This window comes from Anopheles coluzzii, chromosome 3 (genome assembly GCF_943734685.1).
Source record: "Anopheles coluzzii chromosome 3, AcolN3, whole genome shotgun sequence".
In the NCBI taxonomy this organism is placed as follows: Eukaryota; Metazoa; Arthropoda; class Insecta; order Diptera; family Culicidae; genus Anopheles; species Anopheles coluzzii.
In genome coordinates, this window is record NC_064671.1 from 50,365,364 (window position 1) to 50,393,294 (window position 27,931).

Here is a 27,931-nt window from a genome sequence, read left to right on the forward strand (position 1 = left end):
TTTGTGCCGCTTTCTGCGAAAGAGTGAGCGAAATGACGGCTGCACTGCCGGTTCGTAGATGCTGCGCTCATGGCGTTTAAATTACTTCACCTGTACAGCTACGAGCGATCGCGCACGAATCGAGATCCATCCGTACGGCGTGTGCAGCTGCTGGACGAAATGATATTCAGACAGAGAGCGCTGCAAGTGACTCGTTAGCTTTGCCAACTTGAGGGCTCCGTTCTTCCTAGCCGCGCGACCGGCCAACTGTAGTTTGAACATTGTTGTGCGGTGCTGTTTCCGAACACAAGGGTACTGGTTGATGAAGTTAAAAAAGTGGAGGTAAATTTTTCCAGACTACCACAGTGCAGTGCCGTGCCTGCGTTTTACAGCCAAAACGCCAAACTGTTGCAATGTGCCGTGAAGCTTGTGTAACTAAAAAGTATGCGTATTTGAGATATTTTTCGCTTGGATATCATCGCTTATGAAATACAGTGTTGAAAAGGTGCAGAAAACAACCACTTTCAAGAAGTTAACGTAACGCGCTCGGTAAAAAACGGTATATTTGGATGAGCTTAGCGGCCATCATTATTAGAGAAGGTTGCAGTGCTGCCGCTGCCGGGAGTGGTGAAACGAAGAAGCTAAGGCTGGGCTAATGAAAATAGCGTGGCTCGTACTCAACTGGGAGCAATTTGAAAGTGCATATGCGTGTGCATCATAATAACCGTCATCGTTAGAGTCAACCGTTGAAAGAAGGGTGAGACAACCAGTTTCACATTTTACTACACCGCTTGTGGCCAATTTCGGGGTAGCGTTTGTAGAGTGGTCCTTTTAACCTGGCCTAGCGGTAAACTGGATAACTGCTTTCCGAAGACGCGTACCGTTTACGCTTATCAACGTTAGTGTTGGAGTTTGCGGGTGCGATCCCTTTTACCCTTCTACGCCACGATACAGTGAAGATGTTCGTGTGAAAATTTCGGGTGAAATTTACTAAAGTGCGCGCGCGGCATTGTATTTTGTTGTTAAAGCGAAAACGTAAAGTAGGCAAAAGCGCCTCGGGAAGAAATCCAAGTGCCACCAGAAAGCGGCCATGTGGTGCTAAAGCAAAAAAAAAGAGAGAAAAAGTGCTATAGCTAAAACGTGTTCATCTTTTTTTTTCCTACTTGGCTTGCCTGTTAATGTGTGCAGTATGGAGAAGCACCAGCAACAGCAGCAACAGCAGCAGTAGAGAGCTGCAAAGTGAGTGTGCGTAAGCGAGTGAAGTGAGCGTTGTTTAAGTGGAAGGGAGAAGGGAGAGTGTCGAGGGTGACCCACAGTGTGCAATCGTGCACGCAGGGCAACGGCAATCGATCCTCCAGTCCCTGGCAACGGTCGATCAGAGCTCGTGCGAAGGAGGCAAGAAGGGCTGGCAAACGGGTACAAGTGAGGCGGAAAACGGAAAGGCGAACCATAGCTCGCATTTTTCTGCATTTGCTTGTATTTTCATTTTTACTTTCTGTCGCCTCTCTCTCTCTCTCCTTCTGTCCATTTGTATCTTGCTGCCGTGGGCCCGGTGTTCTGTGTTTGTGAAGTTTTGACCGCGTATTGGAATTTAATTCCCTTTCCCCACATTTCCGTCAAAGCGCGCGCTCACGCCGTGGCTTAACGTTAAAGACACATACAATGAATTGGATTTACATCTTAGCCTGCATTTATGTATCATCACAATTTCTGTTGCTCAAGGTAAGTTGTGAGGTGTTAGTTAATAAACATTTGGCCCATAACCTCCAATATACTATCACGACTGTCTATAGCGTTTACATTGCTTTTCGCCTTCTATGATTCTGCCTGGGTTCGTTGATCGAAGCGGAACTATTGGAGGGTGAAGTAAAGTAAAAATCAAATTTAAATAACAAGGATTGAATGATTGGCTGATTGCATTTCAGGAAAGGTAAAGAAAATAATGGCAAAATAAAGGAAAAGGGCAAACAAGGAAAAAAGCTTCATTTTTTTCTTCCTCTCATTTGGAAAACATATTCCAGAGCTAAAAAAAAGCTCTATCCCATCGCTGCGAAGGAAATGCACGATTCAATTCACGCTATGTGCATCCATCAACAGCGTTGGATGAACGGCGCACTCTAAAATTCGCCCAAAACGATCTACCTTTAATTTTCACATAGTGAGGAAAGCGTCTTTGCCATTTCTCTTTTGATATGTCTCTTCTTTTTTGCGTTTGGTTGTATTATTCGCCTTCTCGAATGCTTCCATCCAATGCGAATGGTGCAATTTTTTCGTCTTATTTCGTTAGTCCTCCAACTCCAACCCTTTGCATCATCATTCACAAATGTATTTATACGGGTTTTTTATGTTTCCTTTTCTTTGCGTTTTTTTCCTTTCCCCCGGTTTCTTTCTACCCATTGCTCGCACGAAAGGTGTACTTTAGTATGTCAGCATTCACCTCGCGAGAGAGTTAAAACGATGCCACCTGGCTATGGGTCGGATGGTATAAGTAACAAATGCTGTCTACCCGCCAATGTGTGCGTGTCATGGCGAAGCAAGCGAGCCGGCTTACAGCTGTGTGGGTACGGCGACGGATACCGTATATGCATTAACACACATACACTAACAGACACGCCGCTTGCCAGCAGGATTTCTGCGTTAAATATCTGGCATGGTGGATGGTAAACGTCTCTGCTGGCGTTGTTTCCACCAGTTAGGAGAAACGCGATTTTCTTAAAATAGGAAAAATCATACAAAGCACACAATATTAAACGTTTTATAAAAGCTTAGTTTTACCAAACGACCTAGTGGCAAGAATGTGGTGGTTAAAATGTTAATTTTTTGTGGAATGAGTTTTAACATTTTCCAAAAAGGATAGTTTAATGATGAATTTAAAAAAAAACGGGGAAATAGATTATTAGTTATCTTTCGTCCTCACCCACGGAGTTTGATTGAGCTAATAACTTTTTATCAAATAGACAAAGGTATTTGAAACGGGGTTTAGAAAAAATAACCAAAAGAAACTATTCCTGCACTGTTTTGCCCATGGCTTTTATGTTTACATGGGCGAAAACATATGCTTAGTTTTAATTAACATGCTGCATATGGGCAGCAAAGCAAGATGTTCTCGGATAGGGGGGAATGTTTGCAACAATGGTTGTATATGTTCAACGTTAATGTTATTAGGTTGATCATGTATAATTTTTAAAGTTCTCCGTGAATAACCATTTTTGGCAAACTTAGTAGAAATTAAATTTTCTTCTTTCAACAATTAAAAAAAATAGTTGCGGTTGTTAAATAATGTATTGACCGGAACATTAATTTTAAACTGGTTTTCTTGGTTACAAAGCATATAACAACTTTTTTGCTGTTGTATAATGTATTTGTATTGTAAAATATTGTATAAACTATTTAACAGACTTTTTTTTTAAACTCAAGCAAGAGTACATTATCGGAATGGCATATTTTAAAATTATTTGTAAGGATGAAGGCTTGTAAACCTTCTTTTGCAAATAATTCTCTTGAAAAAATCTATCGAGCTTCATTCTGTCTACCTGCTCAAAGCAAGGTTCGTCCTTATCCGGATTTTTGGATAGAGCAGGGTAAGATTATTTAATTTTTTGTTTCTGCTCTGTTCGTTCACACACTGTTCATGGTGAGCAAAAGGTTTTTTTTATTCTAAATTTTCAGAAAACTGAAAAAACGTGATCGAAGTAGTAGTTCTTAAACATACGGTTAGAAGAAGAATTATATGATAATGAATATTTTTTGCAGATGTTAATATGCACAGATGCTGAATTGCTTCACATGACATGCAACATTTGTTTATGGTTATATAATATTATGTATATTATATCAATTTGTAATATTGATAATTTTATTATTATGTTCCGGTTTAAGACATTTGGAAACGCAGCTCTACATAAGAATTTCAACAAGAAAGAAGATAATTGTCAACGATTGTGTCACTAATGGAAAGCAATTTTGGAATACAGAAAACGTGATTTACCTGAGTGGATCCACTTTAAACAACGATTGTTAATATTGTTGGTTGATGGGAGGTTAATGTCACTAGAAACGGTCATGTACAACTTTGGGACATAAATACTTTAGAACGAAATGTTCCGAAAATTTCTTACTAATTTCGTTGTATTTTCCTGCCTGTGATGGAAGACTGCGCTGGGAATGTGATACATGGAGCATGGTAGAAAGAATTCAGAAAAGCTGTCGAGATGTTCTCGATCTTGCAATCACAGAGAAGGGGCTATTACTTAGAAAATTCGTTTGGTTATAGTGTCAAATCATCGAACGCTTCGGCCGCGTAATCGTGAATTGTTTGCTTGGAAACTTCTTTTTATTGTTGCTGCTCAACAGCAGCTTCTTTACAAGCTTTTAAAAAAATCTCTCTTGCTTCCTTTTTTTGCATTGAGCACAACTCGGTGATCTTTCAATGGATGGGAAAATGTTGAGTAGCAAGAGCGGCAAAAGAATTGGGTATTTTATTTTTTCTTGATTCTGTTTTCGTTTCTTTCTCATAGTAAGATCTTTTGGAAGGTTCTCTTTCTTGTTATTGTTGTTTGGCGCGTCAGTTTTTCGTCGCTGTTACTGATGTTACTGCAGCAGTGCAATGCACCTGGAGTGTATCATCGTACCGATTCTGCATGCATCTACGTGTAAAAGTGTGGGTCATTAGGCATATATCATGTGCAATAATGAAAATAGAGACTATCGTAAATATGCATGTGAACCATAATTAAAGCATATGCATAGTCAAATATATGGTGTAAAACAAACATTGAATTGACGATGGTAGGTATCACTATCTTTCTGGTTTTTTTTTTCGAACGGCATTACGGTGCACTCATTGGAAGATGGCAATGATGTATTTGACAGTCAAAAGAAAGATTTACGCTTTGTAACATTCGCTCCTACCTCGATACAGCCTATGTGTGTGTGTGTTAGTTTGCATGGATTGAGGTGACTTGAGAGGAGAAGTAATCTGTCGCTGATCAGAATCGTTGGAACTCGCGAGCAAAAAAAATATGTGAACCAAGGAATTGATGCTAAACGGTGAAAAGAATTGAAAGGAAAAGAAAAACAAAAGCAAACGAAAATTAAAAGAGAATCATAAGGACCGATCTTTAGCGACCGCGTGGTGCACAAATACAGGTTTGGATGAACGGACGGAAGAACAAATGCTTCTTCTCGCAGGAGAAGGCAAAAGACCAAGACTACAGCAGTGTGATGCACACGTGATCGCACGCGATCTTGCCCAGAGAAAGAAGCACAGGCTGTGCGGGGCGGGCGGCCAGGCAGGCTGGCGATTGGGTCGTGGTGTGGCTGGCAAAAATCGGTAGAATGAGTGCGCGAAGTGGAATGGAGAGGGCCGGATAACGCGCAAGACGCTAGAAGTTCCTGCGTGGTGGTGGGTAAAGCAGCAGCGCGCGTGTTTTCGTCCGCACAGGTAGAGGCAACAGACGAAACAGCAGCAGCAGCAGCAGCATGCGCCAGGTGAAGGAGAGCCAGCGAGATCGAGTTGCTTTGTGTGTTGGTGTGAGCGGTACGCGTGAGTGAAGGAAGTGTAGCTATAAGGACCGATGTATGTGGAAGGGCAACAGAACTAGCAGCAGCGGCGGCAGCGCGTGGTGGTCAGATCGTGTAGCTGTAGCTGTGTGCACAGGAGAGAGGTGGCGGAGGAGGGTGGCGCATGAAATGGATGAATTGTTTCCCACGGTTTGAACGAACGGATGAGCGAGCGAATGAACGAATAAACCGGCAAAAGCTGTCGAGAATAGCAATAACAGCAGCAGCAGCAGCAGCAGCACCAGGCGAGGGCAATAATAAAAATAGCATCAGCTCTCCAGGTCGCCTGCAACGAAGGAGCGGATAAAACGCAACAAGGCAGAAGAAGACGAACGAATGAGCGATCGGGTAAAACGCAAACGAATGTTGAATTTTTGTTGGACCCAGATGAATGGAACGAAGTAGGATGAGGAGGAGGAGGGTAGGAGGACGAGGAGGACGAGGAGGAGATGGGGCATCGGTGCGGGAGGAAGCCTGGTTGCTGGCGATGGGTGGCAGGTGGCGTGCGAATGAGCGAAACAAGAAGCTTATGACGACATTAAAACAAATGCTATGTAATATCAAAGCTATAAATGCTTTTATATACACCCATATACGCGCACGCTCGATGTGCCCCAAGTAATGAGAGAAAGAGAGAGCGTTGCTAGTGTTGGTGCCTAAGGAATTTCTAATATCTATTGCCATCTACTCATTTGGTTGGGCGTATTACCCTTCTTTTTGCTGCAATTTTCCTAACAAAACAAAAATACATTGTTGCATGTGGAAGAAGCAATACAGAGACTCGCTAGACAAAACGATGGTGAAAGATTGGACAAAAAAGCCAGTAAAATCGGTCGGTAGAGAGTTGCATGTGTGAGGTAAAAAGGAAGAAGATAGTATGCGCCGGGTGTGTGTGTTGCTGCAATGCACTACCAACCTGGCAAAATAGGTTTGCAGTTTCTTCGGGCTGTTGCGAACGATGCAAAGGATTATGATGAGCATGTAAATTCAACTCGAGAGCTTTCGTCGAGTTCGAACACAAACACACACAAACATAAATATTCGCTAGACGACCCCCAAGTGGGACCGGTTCTTCCCTTCACTGGCGGCACCAGATTGTGAATTCCATAGCCCCTCGTTCGCTTAGGAATGAATCATCATTTCAAACGTATCCGTTTACGTACTTTATGGCTGCATCACGATGACGATTCTTATCGAAACAGTGCTATTATTCGAATGCAACTACTTATTGTAGTTAGTTCTAATCTCTGAGGTCATATAATAAAGCATCAAGCTAGCAACTTGATGATAGTGTCAAAGTGTCAAAAACGTGTATTGTAAGCAGCCTTTGACAGTTTATTTTGCAGAGTTCCAGTGTGAATTTTCCTAAAAGTTAGCTTCTCGAAATTTTGGATTTAAAACAACTTAACCATCGTTCAATACGCGTTTTTAATATTCAATGTTCGCGGAAAAAGAAAAACAACTGGTTTGATATGTTTTCCGGTAGCAAATACGGAATGTGGTAACAAAAAAAAACAAAAAAAAAGTTAAATTTCAACAAAACACCTTTTGAACCCTGAAGAATTAATAGACAGAGGTAAACAAGCACCGGGTAGCGTGTAGAATTCGCAGAGAATAGGTAGTTATTCAAGTACAGATTAATAGAACGAAATTGATCAAGCATTGATCGTCACATCAAAAGGAAGAAAAAAAAACGTATAACCAGCGCGCGTCCTAAGATCTCAGGCTTTCCTTCATTGAGTGGTTGTTAATGGTAGGAGCCATGTACAACACTTTGGTTGATTGTGTTGCTGCTTCGGGAGGATGCTCTGAAAGGCGAGAGAAGAAGGTGTGTCTTGTGGGTGACTGTGCAAGAACTACTGCTCGGGGCGTCCAGTATGTATTAGTCGGCAGTGTTTTGGTGTTGAGTCTCGATTATACTCAAGCGAAGAGGAAACACCAGAAGAGAAAAGGATGGTGTTAAGTGTGGTCAATCCAAAAGGGAAGGTGTAACAGAAGGTATGCTCCCCAAGAGCCGATGGTTGATTGCGATCGACAAAATTGATTGTATTAAAGAAGATGGTATCTATAGTTTCTGTAGGAAAAGGGTGAGAGAGGGGGCGAAGAATGTGTTTGCGCACATGTGTATTTGTGAGAGAAACAGAGAAATGGCGAGGAAGTGATTTTGTGTACGTTGCTTGCATACTGTTTGTGATACAAATAATTTGGCTCTTAGCGGCGTGCAGTTCGAATAGCAAACTAAACGTGGGGAAAGTTGGGAGCAAGTTGTGAAAATTCGTCTGTTGCTTCTGCCAAATCCATCCGACAAAATAGCAAGCGGAAGGGGAAAAAAACACCGTGAAACAAGCGTACAGAATCGCATTTAAAATAAAATGAAAATACCAATGAACGGCGGAAAACCCCCGCTGCTGCTTCGCCCTTAAGTAGATGTAACAATTCACGTTGCTTTTAGGGCCTTGCCATCCAGCGGAGCCACAGCCTACTATCGAATAGGAGCGGCAGGCAGGGCATGCATGTGCGTGGGAAGATGTGGGGAGTCGCTCGCTTTTTGTCGTCTCCCTTTTTTCAGCCCTCCCTCGCTAGAGTTTCGTTTACCCAGAGGTGGTGGAAGAATAGAAGTGAGAGAATGCTGGAGTGATGGTTTTGGACTATTGATGGAATTGCCATTAATGCGCCTATTGAAATGAAGAGGTTTGTTAACCGACTTGTGCTGAACCGGTAAATTTGATCAGTAAACTCATCAGACAGCGATCGGGCGAAGAGAGATCGACGGCAGAGTGAACAGATAAATGAGGAGAAGGGCGCAGAAGAGCATATGATCATTTATGCTGGGTGGGCGAACGATGTGGATCAAGGAAAATCAACTGTTAGTGTTAATTTTTTATTTTTGTTTCTCATTCCCCCTGGTCTCGCTATTGATGTGGTTGATATTATTACTTGCTTTGTTTTCTTCCTTTGTTGTGTGTTTACACTTGTAGTGAGAAAAGATTAAGGCATAAAAAAGGTAAAGAAATAACCTTCGTTGCTCGACCCCTTTCACCACTCCAGTTTCTGGTGTGAGAAGCGGAGATGGGCCTTTGGCTACTGAAGAAGCAAACTTTTCTTACCGGTTCGCGTAATCATTCATTTGCCAGATTTCATTCCTTATTCATTTGGCTGTTCGGACGTTTGTTTTTTTAATGTGCTACTGAGGATTGCTCCTCGCTCACGTCACCCGCCAGGAGAAGCTAAGGTCTAACCTGGAATCTTACCTTACTAAAACCGTGCATTCCCACCTTCGGAACACAGATTTTCCTATATTCTTCCCTTGCTCCTTCACCATTCTCTTATGGTGTCGTGTTTATTTATCGAAACTATCTTCTTTACCTTCTAACGTCGTCACTGCGGGAGTGCGCTCTTGGTTGAGTGGAATATTGTCTCTGTGTGTATTAGGAAGATTGAAAATCAGGATCACCAAGCGCTTGATGATGAAACATTATTCATTCTTTATCGTTTGATTGAAAGATTTCTGTAATTGTAAGATAATGCTTACATCCGGAGAGCATTTACATTCAGCATGCATACATTCATACAATGACCATATTAGCTATTAAGTTAGAATGTGTAGTTGGAGTGGAACAATTTATTTGTGTAATTGACTGCGTATAAAGCTACAGCATCAATTAGACACGGTTATTACCATTGTCATTGTCATTGTTTTTATTACTTTGGGTTTGGCTGAAATACCTACTTAATTAAAATTATCAAAATAAATTTGCCATACTTACAAGTTTGAGGATGCAAAAAAATAAGAAACTATTTTATATATATATATATATATATATATAAACAAGTATATACATATGTATATGTATATGTATACATATATGTATAATTCAACCACTTGAAGCGCACATCAGTTCAAACCAACACTAGCGCACACCAGCTGTTGTTTGCCGTTTCGTAGATAGTTTTTTGGTTCAGCTCCTTTTTTGTGTACTTCCGGTTGCTTGTTTTGCACCGGATGGTGGTGAAAAGCTGTTGCTGTTTCTGCTGGTGATGGTGATTTAGTTTTATGCCAGATGCATGCGTATTTTAGGGACAGACACAAACACACACACCCAGTGTTCTGCAGGTAGTCTCTGTGCTTGCCGGGAAATAAGATACAGGAACACACACACTTTCGAAACGGTCGCACAGAAAACAGGAAATCTGCCACTTCCGGTCTACCCTGTTCGTGTCCTTTAAGAACAGAAGACCATGAGCACGCGAAAGGAAGGATTCGGGCTTTTTTGTTTGTACAGGTAGAGAGGTATTAAAAAATAATGTTAAGCTGGATTTTTTTAATGGAATAATTTATGAAACGATGTGATTATTAATCACACTCAATTGCGGGATAACTTTGTAAAGAAATTGATCGGCTATTTTTTTATAAACAAATAAAAATAAATCTTATATAATATTTATAGTTTCTTTGTAATTTACATACCAGACAAAAACAAATATGTTCAATTAGTGCAAATATTAATTAAGTTAAGAAATAATTGAGTGTTTGATTGTTACTATGCAACCCTGGAAATGCAGATTCCTGTGGAGGATATTACCTGATTTATTGTGCAATGGAAAAATTGACATTCTAAATTACTTTTAGTTATTACATTACAGCGTTTACATCAAATAGTTACTATTTTGTAATGAAGATGCAATTTGTGTGTAATTAAATGATACAAAATCCCTTTATTATTCTATTGGTGCATTCTTATTTTCGTAATTATTCGATTCTATTCTTCTACAATAAAATACTCCCAAACCTCGAAGGAACCCTTTCGTTTGCTTGTGCACATAAACTTGCAAATATCACAACATAAAAAATAAACCATGTTCTCCGTTTATCGTTGTGCTCACTTTGCTTTGCTGTAGCTGTTTGTAGAGCTTATGCCCGTACCTTGGAATTTACCTTTTGTCCGGTTTAATATGGAACATTCTCATTCGCGGTCGTTTTGGATTTAATTTGGTAGTTTTATTATCTGACAGTAATTGGGATCCACCTAAAAGCGGACGACGGTGAGGTTTAGTTCGATCCTTATCATTACCAGTGCAGCTTAAAGTGTTTATGGTTTTCTCATGACGGTAATTTGCCGTGGCATCTTTTGATTTCTTGTTTTGCTGGATAGTTTTTGTTTTAGCTAGGCTATCAACTCGAAGCTCTTTTTTAAACTTTTCCATTCCTGCTTTTCTATTTTATATAAAATATGAACATGTATAAACGTATGTTGTGAACATATTCTGTTTAAATGCTATTTCCTAATATCAGGTGGCTTAAATAAGATTAGAAACATTGTTTATATTTCTTTTCACTGAGTAGGTGTATGTGAAAGTAGTAGTTGTACGATGTACGATGGTATTGTCCTTTTGATGGTCGTTATGTATCAGCTTGAATGATTAAATCAAGAGAACTTTTTTGTCGCATGTCTTTGAAGTGAAACGTGTGTGTATGTCATTACAACGAGTTCCAATGTGCAGGAGAGAAGTCAAATGTGGCATTTGCTTGCCTCTTCATGTGATGACGGTGCTTGCTGTTGCTGCCGAGGTTCGGATTGCTTCACAATTACTAACGAGTATTACGACCTTTTACACATATGCTCCTTTTATTGTATGCTTCAATTTTATGTTCCTATCTGCATACATGATTCACTCGCTGTTCACTTTGTGGTGATGCTTTTGCGTGAATATATTGCATCTGAAATTTGGTCTTTAATTATATCCTAGCCCTTTTCTTTGTTTCCCATTTTCCATTATTTATCTCTCTCTCTCTCTCTCTCTCTATGTTTTTCCATAGGTTGCCGGATCGGGGCTGTTTGAGCTGGAGCTACGCTACTTTCAAAACGAAAAAAGTATCGACCACAATGAAAAATGCTGCTCCGAAAAGGCGGATGCGCAGGGCCGCTGCATCGGTACCTGTAAAACCAGGTTTCGGGCTTGCTTGAAGCACTACCAGGCCACGATCGATACAACCTCGCCCTGCACTTTCGGTGACGTCATAACGCCTGTACTGGAAGGAACGACACTGAACTTTACAGCGATCTCGGGCGCAAAGGAAGGCTTCACAAATCCGATACGATTTCCGTTTGAGTTCGGTTGGCCGGTAAGTGGTTTTTGAGCTTATTTACAAGTGTTGTTATGTTTTATGATGTTTTTTTTGCATTTAGTGTTGCAGTGCAATTATGGGGATTAGTTTAGCAACATTATATTAACAAATATTATTGAAAATTTTACCGAACCAATGCAATGCATTAATTGTATACGTGAGATGATTGTGGCTTTCACACTTCTCGGACATCTAATTATTCATATGCATTACATCAGATATATACCAACTTTGAGGCTATGTGGACAGTTATTTACGTCGCGTATATGAACGTCTTCACACATGAGAATACTACTTCGCTATGCTGATGTAAAAAATCTTGCCGATATCTAAAAAAACATGGAACAAAGACATTTAATAATTGCTGCCACTGGAAGTACTAATATTTATAAGTAATAACTATCATTATTTATTTTCAGTACCATATTAGCCAATATTGGCAAGCAACCTGTCAATTTTATTACAGAATAAAGACTTTCAGTGCTCCTCATACAATTTACGTTGTTTACTTTTATGCATGCTTTTACAATAATTTCTAATAAGGCACCGATCTGATTTTTTGCATAAGCATAACTAAAGTGTATTCTCATCTTTGTGTGAAGAAAGTATTCTGATATGTGGTTTAAGGAACTGTCCAGAAAGCTTCTAATTCAGAAGATGAGTGAAAATATGACGTGTCCTACTTTGAGATGCCGCCACTGTATACCCAGAAGAAGGGAGAAAGAAGTGGTGAATCTGTCTTTTTTGTCATTTTTCATAAAAAAGACTCACACCAGCTGCTTCCTCCCGAAAATTGAGATCGACACCCGGTAGGATGTGTTTCGACTGTTTCCTAGCTGAGTATATTATTTTCGTAGCATGTTCAATCTGTTTCCATCAGGCCCATCAGGACATGATGTTATTGGTTTCGTTGTTGTTTTTTTCATATATTGCCGGAATTGAATAGTGGAACATGTGAAATAAAAAAATAATTATTTTGTGTTGTTTGATACAGTTTTTATACTGTATTTTGCCGTCTCAAGTGTAGATGCAATTTCAGCAAGCACAGTGGATTGTAGTTAACATTTTACACACCAACAACACGGCTGCCAATTGTTAATGGTACATTAATCCCGTAAGCCGAATCTCACCAGGGTTTCTGTAAGCGCCTACCAAATCAACATTTTGCACATCACGAGCAAGTGAGTAGGTACCGCATTGTTTTGTTTTGATATTCTGACTGACAGATCGATTTGACAGAATGAATTGCTGCATTTTCAGTAATGTTTACTAATATCCAGTGTTGTTTTACTAATATCCAGTGAAACGATTAATTTGACACTTATTTTATTGATTTGATATAGTAAAATGTGTATTACTGAAACGCATTCAGTAAATTATTTTGCTGAAAGTCAGTAAAAACATGGCATTCATGCTGAAAACCTGTAAAATATTCTATTACTGAACCTTTACTGAAGCCGAATGAGAAAATTTGCTGTGTAGGCTCAATACCTGCCGGTAGTTTGATGCGTAGCCTTGTATGAAGTGATTGTAGGGATTGAGTTGCTGAAAATATATCGAGGATCACGACAATCATGATATAATATCAGGTGGCAAGTCTCAAAATCTCATGAAAACTAGATATAATCTAAATTTCCCTCATTGGCTGAAATATAGCTGAAGAAATGACAATTCATTTGTTTCATTTGGGTAACGCTACTCACGCATTTGAAGTTCTACGTTGCATACCTTGGAAATGCTCGATGCAATGCAATGTTTTCTTTGGCTAAGCGACTTTTGTCGTTACACAATTCAATACGCACCCCAACTTAGTAGTCAACCTGCTTCCTCTCAAAGGTTTGTGTGACGGTGTACCCGAGTCTGGGAAATTGTATTTAAAGGTAAATCAAGTGCAGTGTTGGTTGCTAAGACAGTTGCGAGACTCATTTGGGACATGCCGGTGTGTTGTGTAGTGTATGGAAATGCATAAAACACCCAACACAACGATGCGCAGCAGTCGTTCGTTCTGCCCAACTGCTGCACGAGAAGTGTAAGCAGCAAAATGGTGTATCATGTCTGCAGAATGAGAGAGTACACAATGCGCGAAGCGGGAAAGGTCGATCTTAAAATGCGCCATGTGGCAACACAAATACACAAAAAAACTGCTGGGAATAACAAGCGACATAAAAAAACAAAATAAAAATGAAAAAATCCCAAAAAGCACAAGCCTTGTAATAGGGAGAAAATACACAGCGAGAGACACGCATAACGTAGCGGTTGGCGGCGGACTAGTCGTCTGGTTCGTTTGCTCCCAGGCAGTCGCCAAGCAGGACGCAAGGGCCAGGGTACGTCTTGTGTTCTTCACTTTGTTGGGAACATCTGCTATTCAGGTTTTCGAAGCGTCGTTCGTGGTATGTTATACCGTGTGCGGTGTGCCTACGGCTACTGCCAAATGTTCGTCGACATTTACGTTGGTTTAAAGCAGAGGTGGCAAACTTTTTTTTCATATAGATAAGCACCACACTGACATGTGACATGGAAAAGCGTGCACAGTTCAGATTTCGAATCTGTACTTTTTTAGAATAGGTTTCTATCACATACCATTACTTACTACCGTAGTTTGTTGAAATTATGTAAAATAAAAAATAATAAACAGGAAAACACACAGCAATATTAAGCAATTTGCATAAATTTTGTAGGAAAAGAGCGCAACACATGGTTATGCATCTATTCACACTGCTAGAATTTTAATATGTCCGTGCAAATTGCTCTGAAACTCCCAAGACCCGAGACAATCTCGTATGGTATGGTGGTGGCGTGTCGTATGGCACCTTCTGGCGAACGATGCCAGATTCATAAAAAAATGCATACTTTGTACACTAGTGAACGTATGTGTTGGAGTATTGGATATTTATTTTAAACATCATCGACTAATCATATAAAAGTGATTTTTTACTTTGTTCATGGTTTGAAAACATTTTGTTATGCATATAACACGAATATCCATACCATACTGGAAAGAATAAGGACTGCCAGAAAAATAAGCTGACGCCTTTTGATAGACAAATTACGAGTGCGCTTGAAAATGTCCTGTTGATAATAAAACACATAGAGTGTGGAATTTTGTCACCCAACTATCGAGAGTTTAATTAAAAAGCGTTAAACTATTGAATTCTGACTATTTAAATATTCGTACTAGTGCAGTCCTAGGATTGTTATTTCTTCATCATTATAAACTTGTTTGATCTTCCAGGTATGTGTGACTATTTGCACCAATACCGATATATTTGCTGCCTCTATCAAAAAGTTGGTTTCCTTGGCAACGTTAATGTGATCGTGTGCCCTGAGCACACGACATACGATGAGTTGATTTCACTCAAGCCGGACGCACAATGTTGGTATTGTAGTCTATACTGGTATTGATAGCATCCAGGTTCTTCATTGGCGCACCCCATAAAACGTTCGTTTGTACCTTGGGTTGCAAGGAAGGGAAAGTAGTGTTGAAATTACGGTGGCATCGCGCCTGTTGCAGCTGCTCGTCGTACGATGTCCTCTGTGGCGACGTATATATGTACCCTTCTAGGTATTCTTTAAAATGAAAACAAAAATGCACTTATTTAGAAGATTACAATTCGGTGGTATAATTCTAGTACATATTTTAATGCAAACTTATTGCAGCAAATTCAATTTTGCTGAGTGTAACACTACCCGCGATTTGCCAAAAGTTTATTTTTATCACTAATCACAATAATTTATTTAAAGTACAGATTTGAAATATTTGAGATAAAATTATCAATAGTTTTATATGTTTTTTCGTAAGAGAAAATAATGTATAATATGTGCATATTTGGCTCTTTAAATATGTTTGCACGAAAAAGCGTGTGATCAGATATGACAACGACGGGGTTTCTCGAAAGTCACCTCCCTGTGTGATGTTCGGGCACTTATGCGACATTCTCCTTTAAAACCTAGCATGCCGTTTGCGGTACAAAGAAGAATGTGATCGGAATGTTTGTTTCCTTGATTTGCTAAAGTATTAAGTATTTAAGTATTAAAGTATTAAAGTATTAAGTATTTAATGATTAGTATGCATAATCTTCGCATTATTTATATTGTATTATCCTTCGATGCTTGCTTGATGCGGTGAAATTCATCTTTTAGCCAAGTAAAACAGGCGGTCCCGTGGTACATTCGTCGATTCGCACGATTTAACAACATGCCCGTCGTGGGTTCAAAATTCATATGATCCGTCCCCCCATAGCAAGGACCAGCTGCGTGGTACTAAATACTGGGTTTACCACTCCAATAAACAACTGTCTGCTTTGTCGTGGTTTTCATTATTTTTTATATTTCTCTATTGATCGAAAAGAAGATGATTTTTCTAGATTCAACATAAGCAACTTTCGTCTCGTAAATCCATTACTAGACTGATCTAACTTTCATCGATATTTTTCCTTTGTACCTTTACCTGTGTCTACTATATTGTTTTCCTCATTCGTTTCAACCATCTCATTATCTATGCCTACTATTTGTTTTGACCTCTTTTTTTAAACCTTATCCAAATTATATTAAACAATTTCAAACATATAGTTCAACTCACTCTCATTCCCAACACGCTTGTTGGATATACCAAAACGGATGTTTTCTAATTAGTTAGCAACTATGTATGATTTTATGTGGCTCGCCAAAACAATTTTGTTAAAAATGTTACCCGCAGATCGAAAAAGTTTGTTCTACTTATGAAATAGTGTTGCAAAAGGCATCCTTGTTTTACATTAGCAATACGGCTTGGCCGTTGTGAAGGAAACCAGTATAATCGTATCTTTAGTATGTATTTAGTATTCATCTGCAGAATATGTTTATTTTATTGATTCATAATCTATACAAATTCTGGTGATATGAAAGGGGGAAAATAAAGGTGTTGAACGATAGTCTATAGTCGCAGTATATATATATTTATTTATTAAATATTCTATTATGTATTTATCAGTTTCTTATGTTTGTTGCAGTATTAACAATATTAATATTATGTTCTACTGGAATGTATGGTTTATACTGCATTTTGCTTGAATAAAACGAATGTGTTTCAATCCGTTTTGTTTTTATTTTTTCAAACAAAACAAAGCGTGCCGAATCTGACAGTTGTGCAATCGAAGATGACAATTGTGTTATTATTGGAATTGGACAGATAAGCTTACACCATCTGACGTGTGATCAAGTGGTGGACAGCGTTGTCTATTCAAAAAAGATAATTGTTATAAACAAGTGGAAAGTTGTTTATTGGACTAGTAACCCTTGTAAGTCTCGATAGTCTGTATAGGCGGCATGTCTGCGTATGTCGTTACGCCAACAAGAAATCAGATAAAACAGGATTTATTTAGTATATAGTAATGGAATGCATCATGCACTCGGTGAAATGTTTCAAGTGCAGAGGACAATTTTTCAGAACATCGGTGGATTTTGTGAAAAAGAACCCCGCGTGATGTTTTATTAGTTTGGAGCAATAAAACACATGTTTTCAGAAAATAGTAATTGTATATTTGACGCTGTGTGTTTTTTGAACCTTTGTTTTACGTTCCCATTTTGAATAAAGAATGATTGCATTCAAATGCAGAAGGTTAAAAACAGAAAAAACAGGTGATGATTTTGTTGTTCATTTGCATAAATTGCAAAAATAAATGAAATATGGACCAGGCCATTCTTGTGGAATAAAAAATTAAAAAAAGGCAAACACTTTAATTTTTGTTAAGTTACTAATTGTTGTTACTGTAAGAAGAACGGAACATTTTGCTTTCGTATGTCGGAAGTGTTATTTGATGTAGGGAACGGTCCGTGTTTAGTTACTGAAATATAGCGATGTACTATGGAAAATGAAATCAGAGAGAGACAAGCACGAGTTCTGAACATAATGAATTCTTCGCTGTGAAATGAAAAGCCAAGAAATGGATGTACGACTGTTACAATCTCGTCCGGACTTGCGTGCTGCCACAGCCAAGTCGATCAGGTGCAAGGTGCAAACGGCAGCACACGAATGGGCTACAATTACAGCAGCGTCTGAAAAGCGAGCAGTACCAAGCGAGCATTGTAAAAAAGGTAGACAAGACTGCAAAAAAAACAACCAAAACAAATCACCAACAACAAGTAGACAACTGCAACGTCGGCACTGTGTGGCGACATATATTCGATGGAGTGACAACGATGACGACAGGCTGCTTGCGGTCCATCTGTCGCCACCGTCGGCATTGGATTCCAGTCCAAACGGATAAAGGGTTGCTGGCAGCACGGAGGAGGAAAGCCGATGGTCTGGTTGGAGAGGGCGAGTGGGAGAAGATGGAAGATTTCCAGTGGACCAGAATGGTAATTGAAAACAGCAACAGTAACAATAAAAAATCCAATCTCTTTTCCTGTCTAGCACAGGTGAGCAGCAGCGATTTTTTGTTATTGTTGGAGAGAAACAAAAGATGAGATAGAACCAACGAATTGCAAAAATCAGCCACCCATCAAAGTAAGCCATCCGAGCAAAAGAAGAACTAAAACAGCGTTGAGTCGTTCATCAAAGTAACCATCCATCCAGGCAGACCGGTGTGCGCGGCACACGCAGGAAGACGCAGCCAAAGGCAGCCAACCAGCATAATCTAATTGAGCTCGAACCAACCGCTGGCAGCCGTCGGCGTTCCGTAGTCGGTCGGGGTCGTGTTGGATGGAGCCAGATGGAAAAGTTTATTTTTACACTCGTATATACATACACAGTTATGTTGTATGTGTGCGACGTACAAAACATATACAGAGGACGCGAGAGAGAGAGAGAGAGGATCGAGGTTTTGCGTTGTTTGATATTATTTTTCGTCCCCCTTTTTCGGCCAATTCCACACTCTGCACTTCTTTGAGCTTCCCATCCACCCAACATAGTATCATCTTCCATTCTCCGTCACCTTGGAAATGTTACCGCTCCGCATGATTCCTTCGGCACTATCTTTTTCGTTTCCTCTGTTGGCGCTGCTGGCTACAGATTGACAGTGTTAGTGTATATTTAGTTAGGGAACGGACCTTTTTTTTTGTATGTAATTTACCTACGCTCTTTAACTATCCTTACCAGAGCCAGATGTCACGCGCCACATCAACGAACGCATCCACCCATTTTGGATATACCTATCGTGGGCACTGGCATACCTTTTGAATATGTGTACGGGTCATGTTTAAAGGAGCGAACATCATGGGGAAGATTGAACGCAATCAAAATGTAAAAGAACACCTGGGATTTATAATGAACATGTTATTCATAAACATGAAGAAAGAATCGATACATGATTACCGTGCTTACTTCGTATCAATATTTTAGTGAAGGTTATCACTGAGACAAGCTTTATTGCATATCTTAATTTATAGCTTTATACATAAAATGATTTCATTCTATGCTCTTCGTTGGCAATTATAGTTGTCATAGATGCATTTCACACCTCGTTCGAATTCATTGAGTTGTACTGTTGCAAAAATTCACACAACAATTTTGATTATTAATATTTTAAATCAAAAAGTGACGATAATATTTTATAAAATGTTTGTAATTGCTTTGAGTTTGTTCAAACGAAAAACGTTGCGTAATGTATAATCACGTTATTCACTCAAATACGTAAAGTGTGCTTATGAGAATTTAAAATACTTTACTACATTTTTCATTTCTTATATTAAGATATGATATACCTAGGATTGTATAGTCGATGCTCTCATGAGCAATTTTAATATATTTTTTGTATTATTTTTGTATAAAATGTTGTTGGAACTTCTTAGAATAGTATTGTATGATTAAAAATACAATATTGTATCTATTAGGATCGTTCTAATTAGCGTGCGATCCTTAATCAGTATGTATCTGAGTGTATCTGATTCAGATTCGTGAATCTGAATAAATTATCGAAATGAAATGAATCGGAATCTCGGATGAAAAGATGTATACTTCTCAGAGATTGATGAATCTCGTAAGGTTCATTAATCTCAAAGATTCATATACCTTGACCCTCTTCTTCTTCTTTGTGTAACGACTTATGCGGCCATGAAGGCCTATAAGGCATTCGAGACTTATAATAAAGTTCTACGCAATCGGATCACACATCAGTCAATGAAAGGGGGGGGGGGGGGTGTCCATGCAAATTTAGATCCCACGACAGGCATGTTGTTAAGTCGTGCCGAATTGACGATTGTACCACGGGACCCCGTCCCGAAATTTAATATCTTAAAAATCATTCATCTCAAAAATATCATAACGTTTCATTGATTCATGAACGTTTGGAGTTTCGATTCGAGAATTGAATCACTCATCGCCGAAGATTCGCTAGAATGAATCTCTACAAATGATTCATGAAGCACAACACTAATCTCGATGCATTCAGTTTTCATTTTGTGTGTTATAAGGAATGTGCAAAATCAAACAACAATGATGTTCCCGTTAACTGCCATTATATTCCGGTACTGTCACAAAGAGCAGGGTTTTCGCTAAATGTGTTAAAATTAATGTTTGATTTATATAAACCCCGATGAACGTAGCGTTTAGTTTTTCTGTTCAGCTTGTATGGAATAAGCAGAAGTTTTCTTGTTCGTATAAATATTACGCTACTGAGAAACATTCACTATTTTCGTTGTATTTGGTTTCACAGTTTTGTGATAATTTCATAGGTTGATGTAGTTTTTTTTCCAATAAGCTTGTTGCAAATGCAGTGTCAAACCATTATTTGGGGCGAAACATGGCAGCTCCTGTAAAGCTAGTCTTATTCTGCAAAACAGGTCTACTATGGAACATACCAACGGGTTACGGGGTCGCAAGTGTAACCCACTATACGCATACCTTAAGTTTGCTGCTTCCTCTCGCACGAAGGTGCGACGCGGAGTATAGTGCATTTGCAAAATACGGCACATGGAATTTGCCAAACCTCCGTCATTCGTTAGCATGTGCCGGCTACCAAACATTCCATAGAACGTGGGAGAAGAAGTACGGCCGGTTGGTGTACTAGCAAGTGTATTGTGACTTGTTCGCAAAAAGCTACAACGAAGCAAGTTCCAAACGACCTTCAGTGGAAGTGGCCGGCTAGTAGGACGCGCGGTATGTGACCTGGTGGCGGTGGATTTTTAAGCCAGTTTGTCAAATGTTTCGTAAGGGGTTTTGTTAATTGTGTAGCATGTCTCGTCGATACAGAAACGGGGGACCGTTTTACAGCGTTCACGGAGGTACAGCAACCACATGGCCAATAAGGGGGTTAAACAAGGGAACGAATGTTACTTAGTGGTGTTGTTGTCTCTAAGGTTTCTACAAAAATGTATCACTGAACTTAATCCATAATTTTTCTTTCTTCTTTCAGGGATACTTTACACTTATCATAGAAGCGTGGCATGATACAAATGAAACAACTACTCGATCTCCAGGTAAATACTTACATTAGCTTTCGTTAGACTTATTTAATGTAGCGTGGAACCAATTTTTAATTGGTTAATTTCCATTCATTCGAAGCTTCATTTCGGGAGTATTGATGGTTTCTTCCATAACACACGCATGTATCCGCTTCAGGTTAAGGTTGATGTCGTTATTTGATGTAAAAGTTCACAACAACAACAACAAAAAATAATTGAGAGAAAAACAACTTCCACAAAAAGCGGGCTGTTTTGATATGATGCTACTCTTTATAAACTAATAATTATGCATTTCTTTTCTCTGCGTAACAGGCACCCTCATTTCCCGTCTCTCAATTCAACGTATACTGGAAGTTTCGGCCGACTGGATGGAAGACAGTTACAACTCATCGCACACGATGATACGGTATGCGTTCCGGGTGACGTGCGATCCGAACTACTACGGTGCAGGCTGTGCCAATTTGTGCCGCAAGCGGGACGATCAATTTGGCCATTACACCTGCTCACCGATCGGTGAACGTGTTTGTCTGTCCGGCTGGCTGGGAGAATACTGTACCGTTGGTAAGTGCTTTAGTGAAGGGGCACGCGCGTTTAAAGTATAAACCACCGGTTTAAGACATCGCTGCGGGTATTGGGCTAAGAAAATGGGTTTCCCTTTCTCCTTCTTGCACGAGGGGTATCACATAATATTGCTTAGAGAGAATGTAATATACTCGTACAATTTCATAAAATGGCGATTCTATAAATGAGAATCTGATCGAAGATTTTTGGGGGGTTAAACAGAAAGTCACAATTTTTAGAAACAGCAAGATCAAATCAAAAGGATGAAGCATATGCCATCGTTTTTAATGAGACATGATAAAACTTTTATGCACAAATTGTATTGAATAGAATGGCATGGATGTATTTTAATCGTATGTTGTTGTGTTTCTCTTAAAGAAGTTCGCAAAAAATGATCGAGAGATAGAACAAAAAGATTTATCGGTTATTTATATTTTTTTTATTTCATCCATACAGCTCAATGCACTCCGGGATGCCTTCACGGACACTGCAACAAGCCGAACGAATGCATGTAAGTATTGCAACTTGCACCATATCACGACACGCTCACAAAGCATATATTTCTTTACCTTTGCCTTATGTCACCTTCACCTGCAAATACCCTCCTCCTCCTCGTACTCTTTGCCATTTTCCACCTTCTCCTCTTCCCGATACTCCTCCCATTTCTCAGTCACGGGGCGTCGAATGCATGCAAGCTCTGTGTGCAATTAATGTACCCTTCATCTGCGCACTCCCGTCCTCCTCTTTCGTTTGTTCGCTACTGCTGGCATTTTTAATGAGCAATGAGAAGTTTTTTTTTTAATATTTATCTTGCTTTCTCTCTTATATTTCGTTTGTTTGCTACGCTTCTTAGTTGCCAATCGGGATGGAAAGGTCCGCTGTGCGACGAATGTGAACCGTATCCTGGCTGCCTGCACGGTACATGCAAAAAACCCTGGGAGTGCATTTGCAAAGAAGGCTGGGGAGGGCTGTTTTGCAATCAGGATCTAAACTACTGTACCAACCACAAGCCATGCCTGAACGGGGGCACCTGCTTCAATACGGGACAAGGTTTATACACGTGCCAGTGCCGTCCGGGATATAAGGGTACCGAGTGTGAACTGAGCATCACGAGCTGCTCCGATCACCCTTGTTTGCATGGAGCCACCTGCACCTCAACAGTGGATGGCGAAACATCGATGGACGCTGACGGCCGCAAATATCAGTGCCATTGTGCGAAGGGCTGGATGGGGCGGCACTGCGAACGGGAGGCTATAACATGCGCGGAAAAACCTTGTCATCAAGGAACGTGCGTTGATGTAACGCCTTCCTCATCTTCATCGTCATCGACATCAGCTAACTTCCGCTGTGACTGCCCACCCGGATATAGCGGGACAGCGTGCGAGATCAAATCTGGCGAATGCTATTCCAACTACTGTGCCAATGGTGGTACCTGTCACGTGGCAGGATCATCTTCATCATCCTCCGCATCATCATCCATCATGGCTTCTTCGCAATCATCGGCATCATCCTCGTTATCGGCGCTTTTCGGATCGGGAAATAGCAACAATAATAATGACGGAGGGATTGGAATGCTAATGTGCCTCTGTCCGGATGGATTTGTTGGTGATCGCTGCGAGGAAAATGTAGACGATTGCGTCGGCAACCTGTGCTTGAATGGGGGCACGTGTGTCGATGCAGACAATCACTTTAAATGCCAGTGTGTGCCCGGATTCATAGGAACACACTGCGAGGAAAAGGTGGATCTCTGCCTCACAAAACCCTGCGCGAATGGTGGCATTTGTACGAATCTTGAAAACGATTACCGCTGCCAGTGCCGCGCAGGCTTCACCGGTAAGGATTGCAGCGCGGACGTGGACGAATGCCACTCTGCCCCGTGTCGGAACGGTGGCACGTGTATCAACAGGGTGAACAGCTACCAATGTGTTTGTGCTGGTGGCTATCGTGGACACTCCTGCGAGGAAGAATCCGCTACCGTCATCCAACGTGATGCGGACATAGAAGGGAGTGAATTTCATCATCACCACCATCATCCGCAACAGCAACAACGGCACAGTGGAGGAGAAGGAGTTGACTCCAGCAGTCGCACCGCGGATGGGTTGAGCAGTGGTCAAATCGTTTTAATAGCGATGTTCTCCATTTCAACACCACTGTTGGCGTTCATTGCGACTACGATCGTTATCTGTCTCAAGCGCAAGCGCCAACGGGAACAAGAAAAGGATGATGCGGAAGCGAGAAAACAGAATGAACAAAATGCTTCCCACAATCTTTCCGCATCCTCACATCACCATCATCATCACCTGCAACAGCAGCAGCAACATCAGCAACAGCAACAGCTTCACCATCAACAGTCGTCGTCGTCGTCGTCCACGTCTTCCGGTGCTCTGCTCCATTCATCTTCGCAACAGCAACAACAACAACAATACCATAATGGATTTCACAACCATCTCCAGTCCTCAGGCCAGAAGCGGAATAGTAGCAATACACTTTCAAACTTTGACAGTTCGCATCATATGATTAAAAACACGTGGGATAAGAGCATCAACAACATGCCGTCACCACCAACAACTGCAAGTGGAAGCGGCGTCAGTAGCAGTGGAGGTGGCGGAACCGGTGGTTGCAGTGCTGGTGGAGTTGGTGGAAGTGTCGGGTCCGCAGCACTTTTGCTCAGTGGAGCAAATATGGACGATAATGGCTGCCTCATTGCTTCGGCGGCGGCGGTAGGTAGCAATGGCGCTGGAAGTACTGGAATGGGTGGCGTCAGTGGTGCAGCTGGTGCATTATTGTATTTAAGCACTTCCGATGATGGACCGACGATGGCGTCCTGCTCGACATTACAACGTGCCAAATCACAGAAGCAGCTCAATACAGATCCCTCACTGTTGTTACAGCAGCAGCAACAGCATCAAAATCATCATCATAGTGTGATATTATCACAAACGTCGGCTTCATCTCTACATCCGTCAGCAAGCGCGGCATCGGTAGGAGGGGGCACTGTATTATCGTCGCCAGTGGTATCCTCTACGGGTACACCCTGTTCCAATGGAAGTGGGAAGGATATGTTTGACAAACGCATATCGGTTCTATCCGAATCGGGGAGATTATGTCATCCTCGGTGGAACGGTGCAACTTCAGCTGGCGTAGTGGGAGGCAGTCCTTCGGTTGTAGGACCTTGTAGTCCACCACACATTTAACCACTATCGCTTTGTTACACTGTAGGACGCAGTCAACAGCCGTTCTATTTAAGTTCATTTCAACCAAAAGAGATCTAGAAAAGATCAAAAACACATACATACACACACGCACATATATCTTTATGTATATATTTACATATATATCTGTGTGTGTATTTACACACTTGAGTTACTGAAAATATGGGTGTCCGGATCTCAGATACCAATCATGCTTTAAAGACAAAGGACAAAGTGTATAGTATGATTGATTTTATGTCTTTTGCAATCGTAGTATATGACAAGATCAGCCTTCGGGTATGATCAGACGTGACATATCTGCACGAATATTGTCCTATGGTTTCCTAGTTATTGATCTTAGGATTTTTATTACTTTTATTTCTTTTTGTCAAATGCTATATTGTGTGAGGATTTTTTTGGTACTTTTTAACAGTCACTAACTTTGAACAAATGATATTCTTTCATGCTTTCATCGCTCAACGCAAAATATTTGTTTGTTTTTCCATCACCGAAATATTCAATAGAACCGTTGCATAATTATGCAATACCGTTTTTTTCGCAGCGGTGATTTTAATTACAATAAAGTGGGAAATAACTATGACTTTATTGCAATGCTGTTAATGCGGCACTGAGTGATGATATTGTGTGTGTTAAAAACTACAATTATTTAAGTGAAGTTCCTAAACAAAAAAACACGCACTTTTAAAACATAAAAATTCACATTTTAATATTATGTGAAATTACCGTAAAATCTGATAAATTTTTCATCAAATATGTGTATTGGTATATTGTTGCAAATTGCTATTAAAAAATAATGGCAACATTATAAGCAAGAGCGTAATAAAGCTCTAATTTGAATGCAATCAACTAGGGCATACATTTTTGGTTCTCTGTGACACGGCACATCTTTCTTTTCTTTTTTAGTTCGCTCCAATTGGCCAGTAAGTACTTAATGGAGCGAAATCCTTTAACATACATTGTTGTTGCTTTTGTTATTCCTCACAGTTATACAAAAACAGTTAACTATTAGGTTTATTTTCACACCGTCATGGTACAAGAGTTTTGTTAGAACAACTCGTCATGATGATTAATAATAATTATAGTTATGTAATTCAGGTTTATGCCGTCAGTGTTTGTGTGTGTTTTTGTATAGAATGGAACAAAAAGAGCGCGAATTTAGTAGAAGTATTACAATCAAGCTATCTTGATTTGCTTCATCGTCGTATTAGCTTATCTCGATATTTTGCCATGCAACGTGTTATATTAAAACATTTAGAGAAATATCATACAACTTTATACAAAAGAACATAACCATTGATGTTTTCTCTCTATGTTATTCCATGTGTGTCTATTTAAAGATTATCTCTCCCGTTCTGTCTCCCTCTTCCTATCTCTCTATCCCTCTCTCTGTCTCTGTTTGAAACTTACTTTTGTTAAATGAATAGTTATTATCCACCAATTACCAATTTCTACACGAAATGTGAAGCAAGGCTAAAACTGAAGTTTTGTTGCTTTTGTGATTTTACCATTCACATCGTATCGTTTTGTAAACCAGAAAAGATTTTGATGTGAATCATTGAATACATGACAGCACGGTATTTATTGGATGTAAATGCACAATTGTTGTTATTTTTGATGTGCCGTTCATTAATTAATGTACGGCATAAAAACAATTTCCTAAAGAAACAAACATAGATCATTAGTTTTGCAACATCCACAACAATGTAAAAAAAACCCCTCTGATATCAAACGCGGCCACATAGCATTGAGCTGGCTTTATCTAACTCTCATGATCAGACTGGGCACCAAAGCAACAAAAGTTCTTTCAAATGAATTCATCAGTATCATCAACATATCTTTCTTTTTCCTTTTTACACAACTGTAGGATGCTTCAATACGTAAACTTTTGTACTATTAACTTAAAAAAAGTTACACCACCTTTGGTAAATAGTAAGTACCAGGAGTCCACTATGCTTTTTTGTGGCAAAAAATGTGATACAGTATAGTATATAGATAACCATTTAAAGAGAAAATGAGAGGTAATAATAATAATAATAATTACAATAATGTTTCATACGATGAAAATCAAAGGGAAAGTAACAAATTGCGTCATGTGCGACTTTCTCTTATTATACTTAAAGTTTTGAAACAACTAAGCAAGCATTCGTAAAAGGAAGAATGGAACCAAGACTAAGTCAATTATTAAGAACACTCTGAGAATGAAACTATCCTACGCTAGGAGTGGACAATGCATGGCAGACTTGAAAAGAAAACTTAATAACAATTACTAATGCCCATCTCTCCAGTTAATGCCTAAGCCAATAATCCATGTAGAACAGCCAACAGTAAATAGCATTACATCGTTATAAGGCAACGAAATGACTGAACAGAAATTGTACATGTTAGCGGATATTATTATATTACTATATTGACAGGAGATGAACAAGTTATTGATTATTTGACCGATTAAGAAAATAGATGGTAATATTATACAGAGAAAAAAAACATGTAATATTTTTCGAGGGGTGCAACCATTTTTGAACGCTTATTCTATTGAAGAGCGTACGTAATTTCATTGCCCTGCATCATAACGCGAAGATTGGAATTGGCTCTTCATTCTGTACATGGAGAAAATGTATTTGTATCTATTTATTTATCGCACTTGCTTCCAAGTGCGTATTCCGCAAGGAGTGAATGTGAAAGATCAGCAATGGTTTGGGTTGTGTACCATTTGAATCAACATCTTCTTTGTATATTATTAGAACGCGTGAAATAAAATACTATATATACTTAAATATATATATATTTAACGTGTCAAAAATACGAAACGAAGATTGTACAAAATAGGTGTTTGAAACCAAAACAGTCAACCACGCCAAGCAAGGGTGCATTTTTCCGTGTCCTTCAATCGATGTATTGATCAAGAGCAGTGTACAGTAGCGGATTTTTATATTAGTTCGTAAACTAAAATGTAACATAGAGGAATAATGTTATAGGAAAAATGTAATCAAACGATTGAAGTGTAAATTGTAAGAACAAAAGGTCGGATGGATGGCTACACAGTGTTCATGCTGATATTTTGTATTAAGATCTTATTATAATAAAATAATGAAACAAATTGACTTTAATCGAA

General features: G+C 39.6%; 1 protein-coding gene across 1 annotated transcript; it reads left to right on the top strand.

The window, feature by feature from the left end:
- Window positions 1-55: 55 nt before the first annotated feature.
- On the top strand, window positions 56-27,931 carry LOC120957194 (neurogenic locus protein delta). The gene is made up of 6 exons (XM_040379259.2): window positions 56-1,701; window positions 11,360-11,665; window positions 20,998-21,061; window positions 21,359-21,607; window positions 22,064-22,118; window positions 22,461-27,931. The coding sequence occupies exons 1-6, from the start codon at window positions 1,642-1,644 to the stop codon at window positions 24,799-24,801; spliced, it is 3,075 nt and encodes a 1,024-aa protein (XP_040235193.2). The 5' UTR covers window positions 56-1,641; the 3' UTR covers window positions 24,802-27,931.

What these genes read in the sequence shown, in the direction of transcription:
- LOC120957194 (XM_040379259.2), top strand. Translation starts at nt 1,642, where the DNA reads ATGAATTGGATTTACATCTTAGCCTGCATTTATGTATCATCACAATTT. An exon ending in CGTTTGAGTTCGGTTGGCCG is followed by an intron (nt 11,666 to 20,997) that starts GTAAGTGGTTTT and finishes TTCTTCTTTCAG; the next exon opens with GGATACTTTACACTTATCAT. An exon ending in AACAACTACTCGATCTCCAG is followed by an intron (nt 21,062 to 21,358) that starts GTAAATACTTAC and finishes TCTGCGTAACAG; the next exon opens with GCACCCTCATTTCCCGTCTC.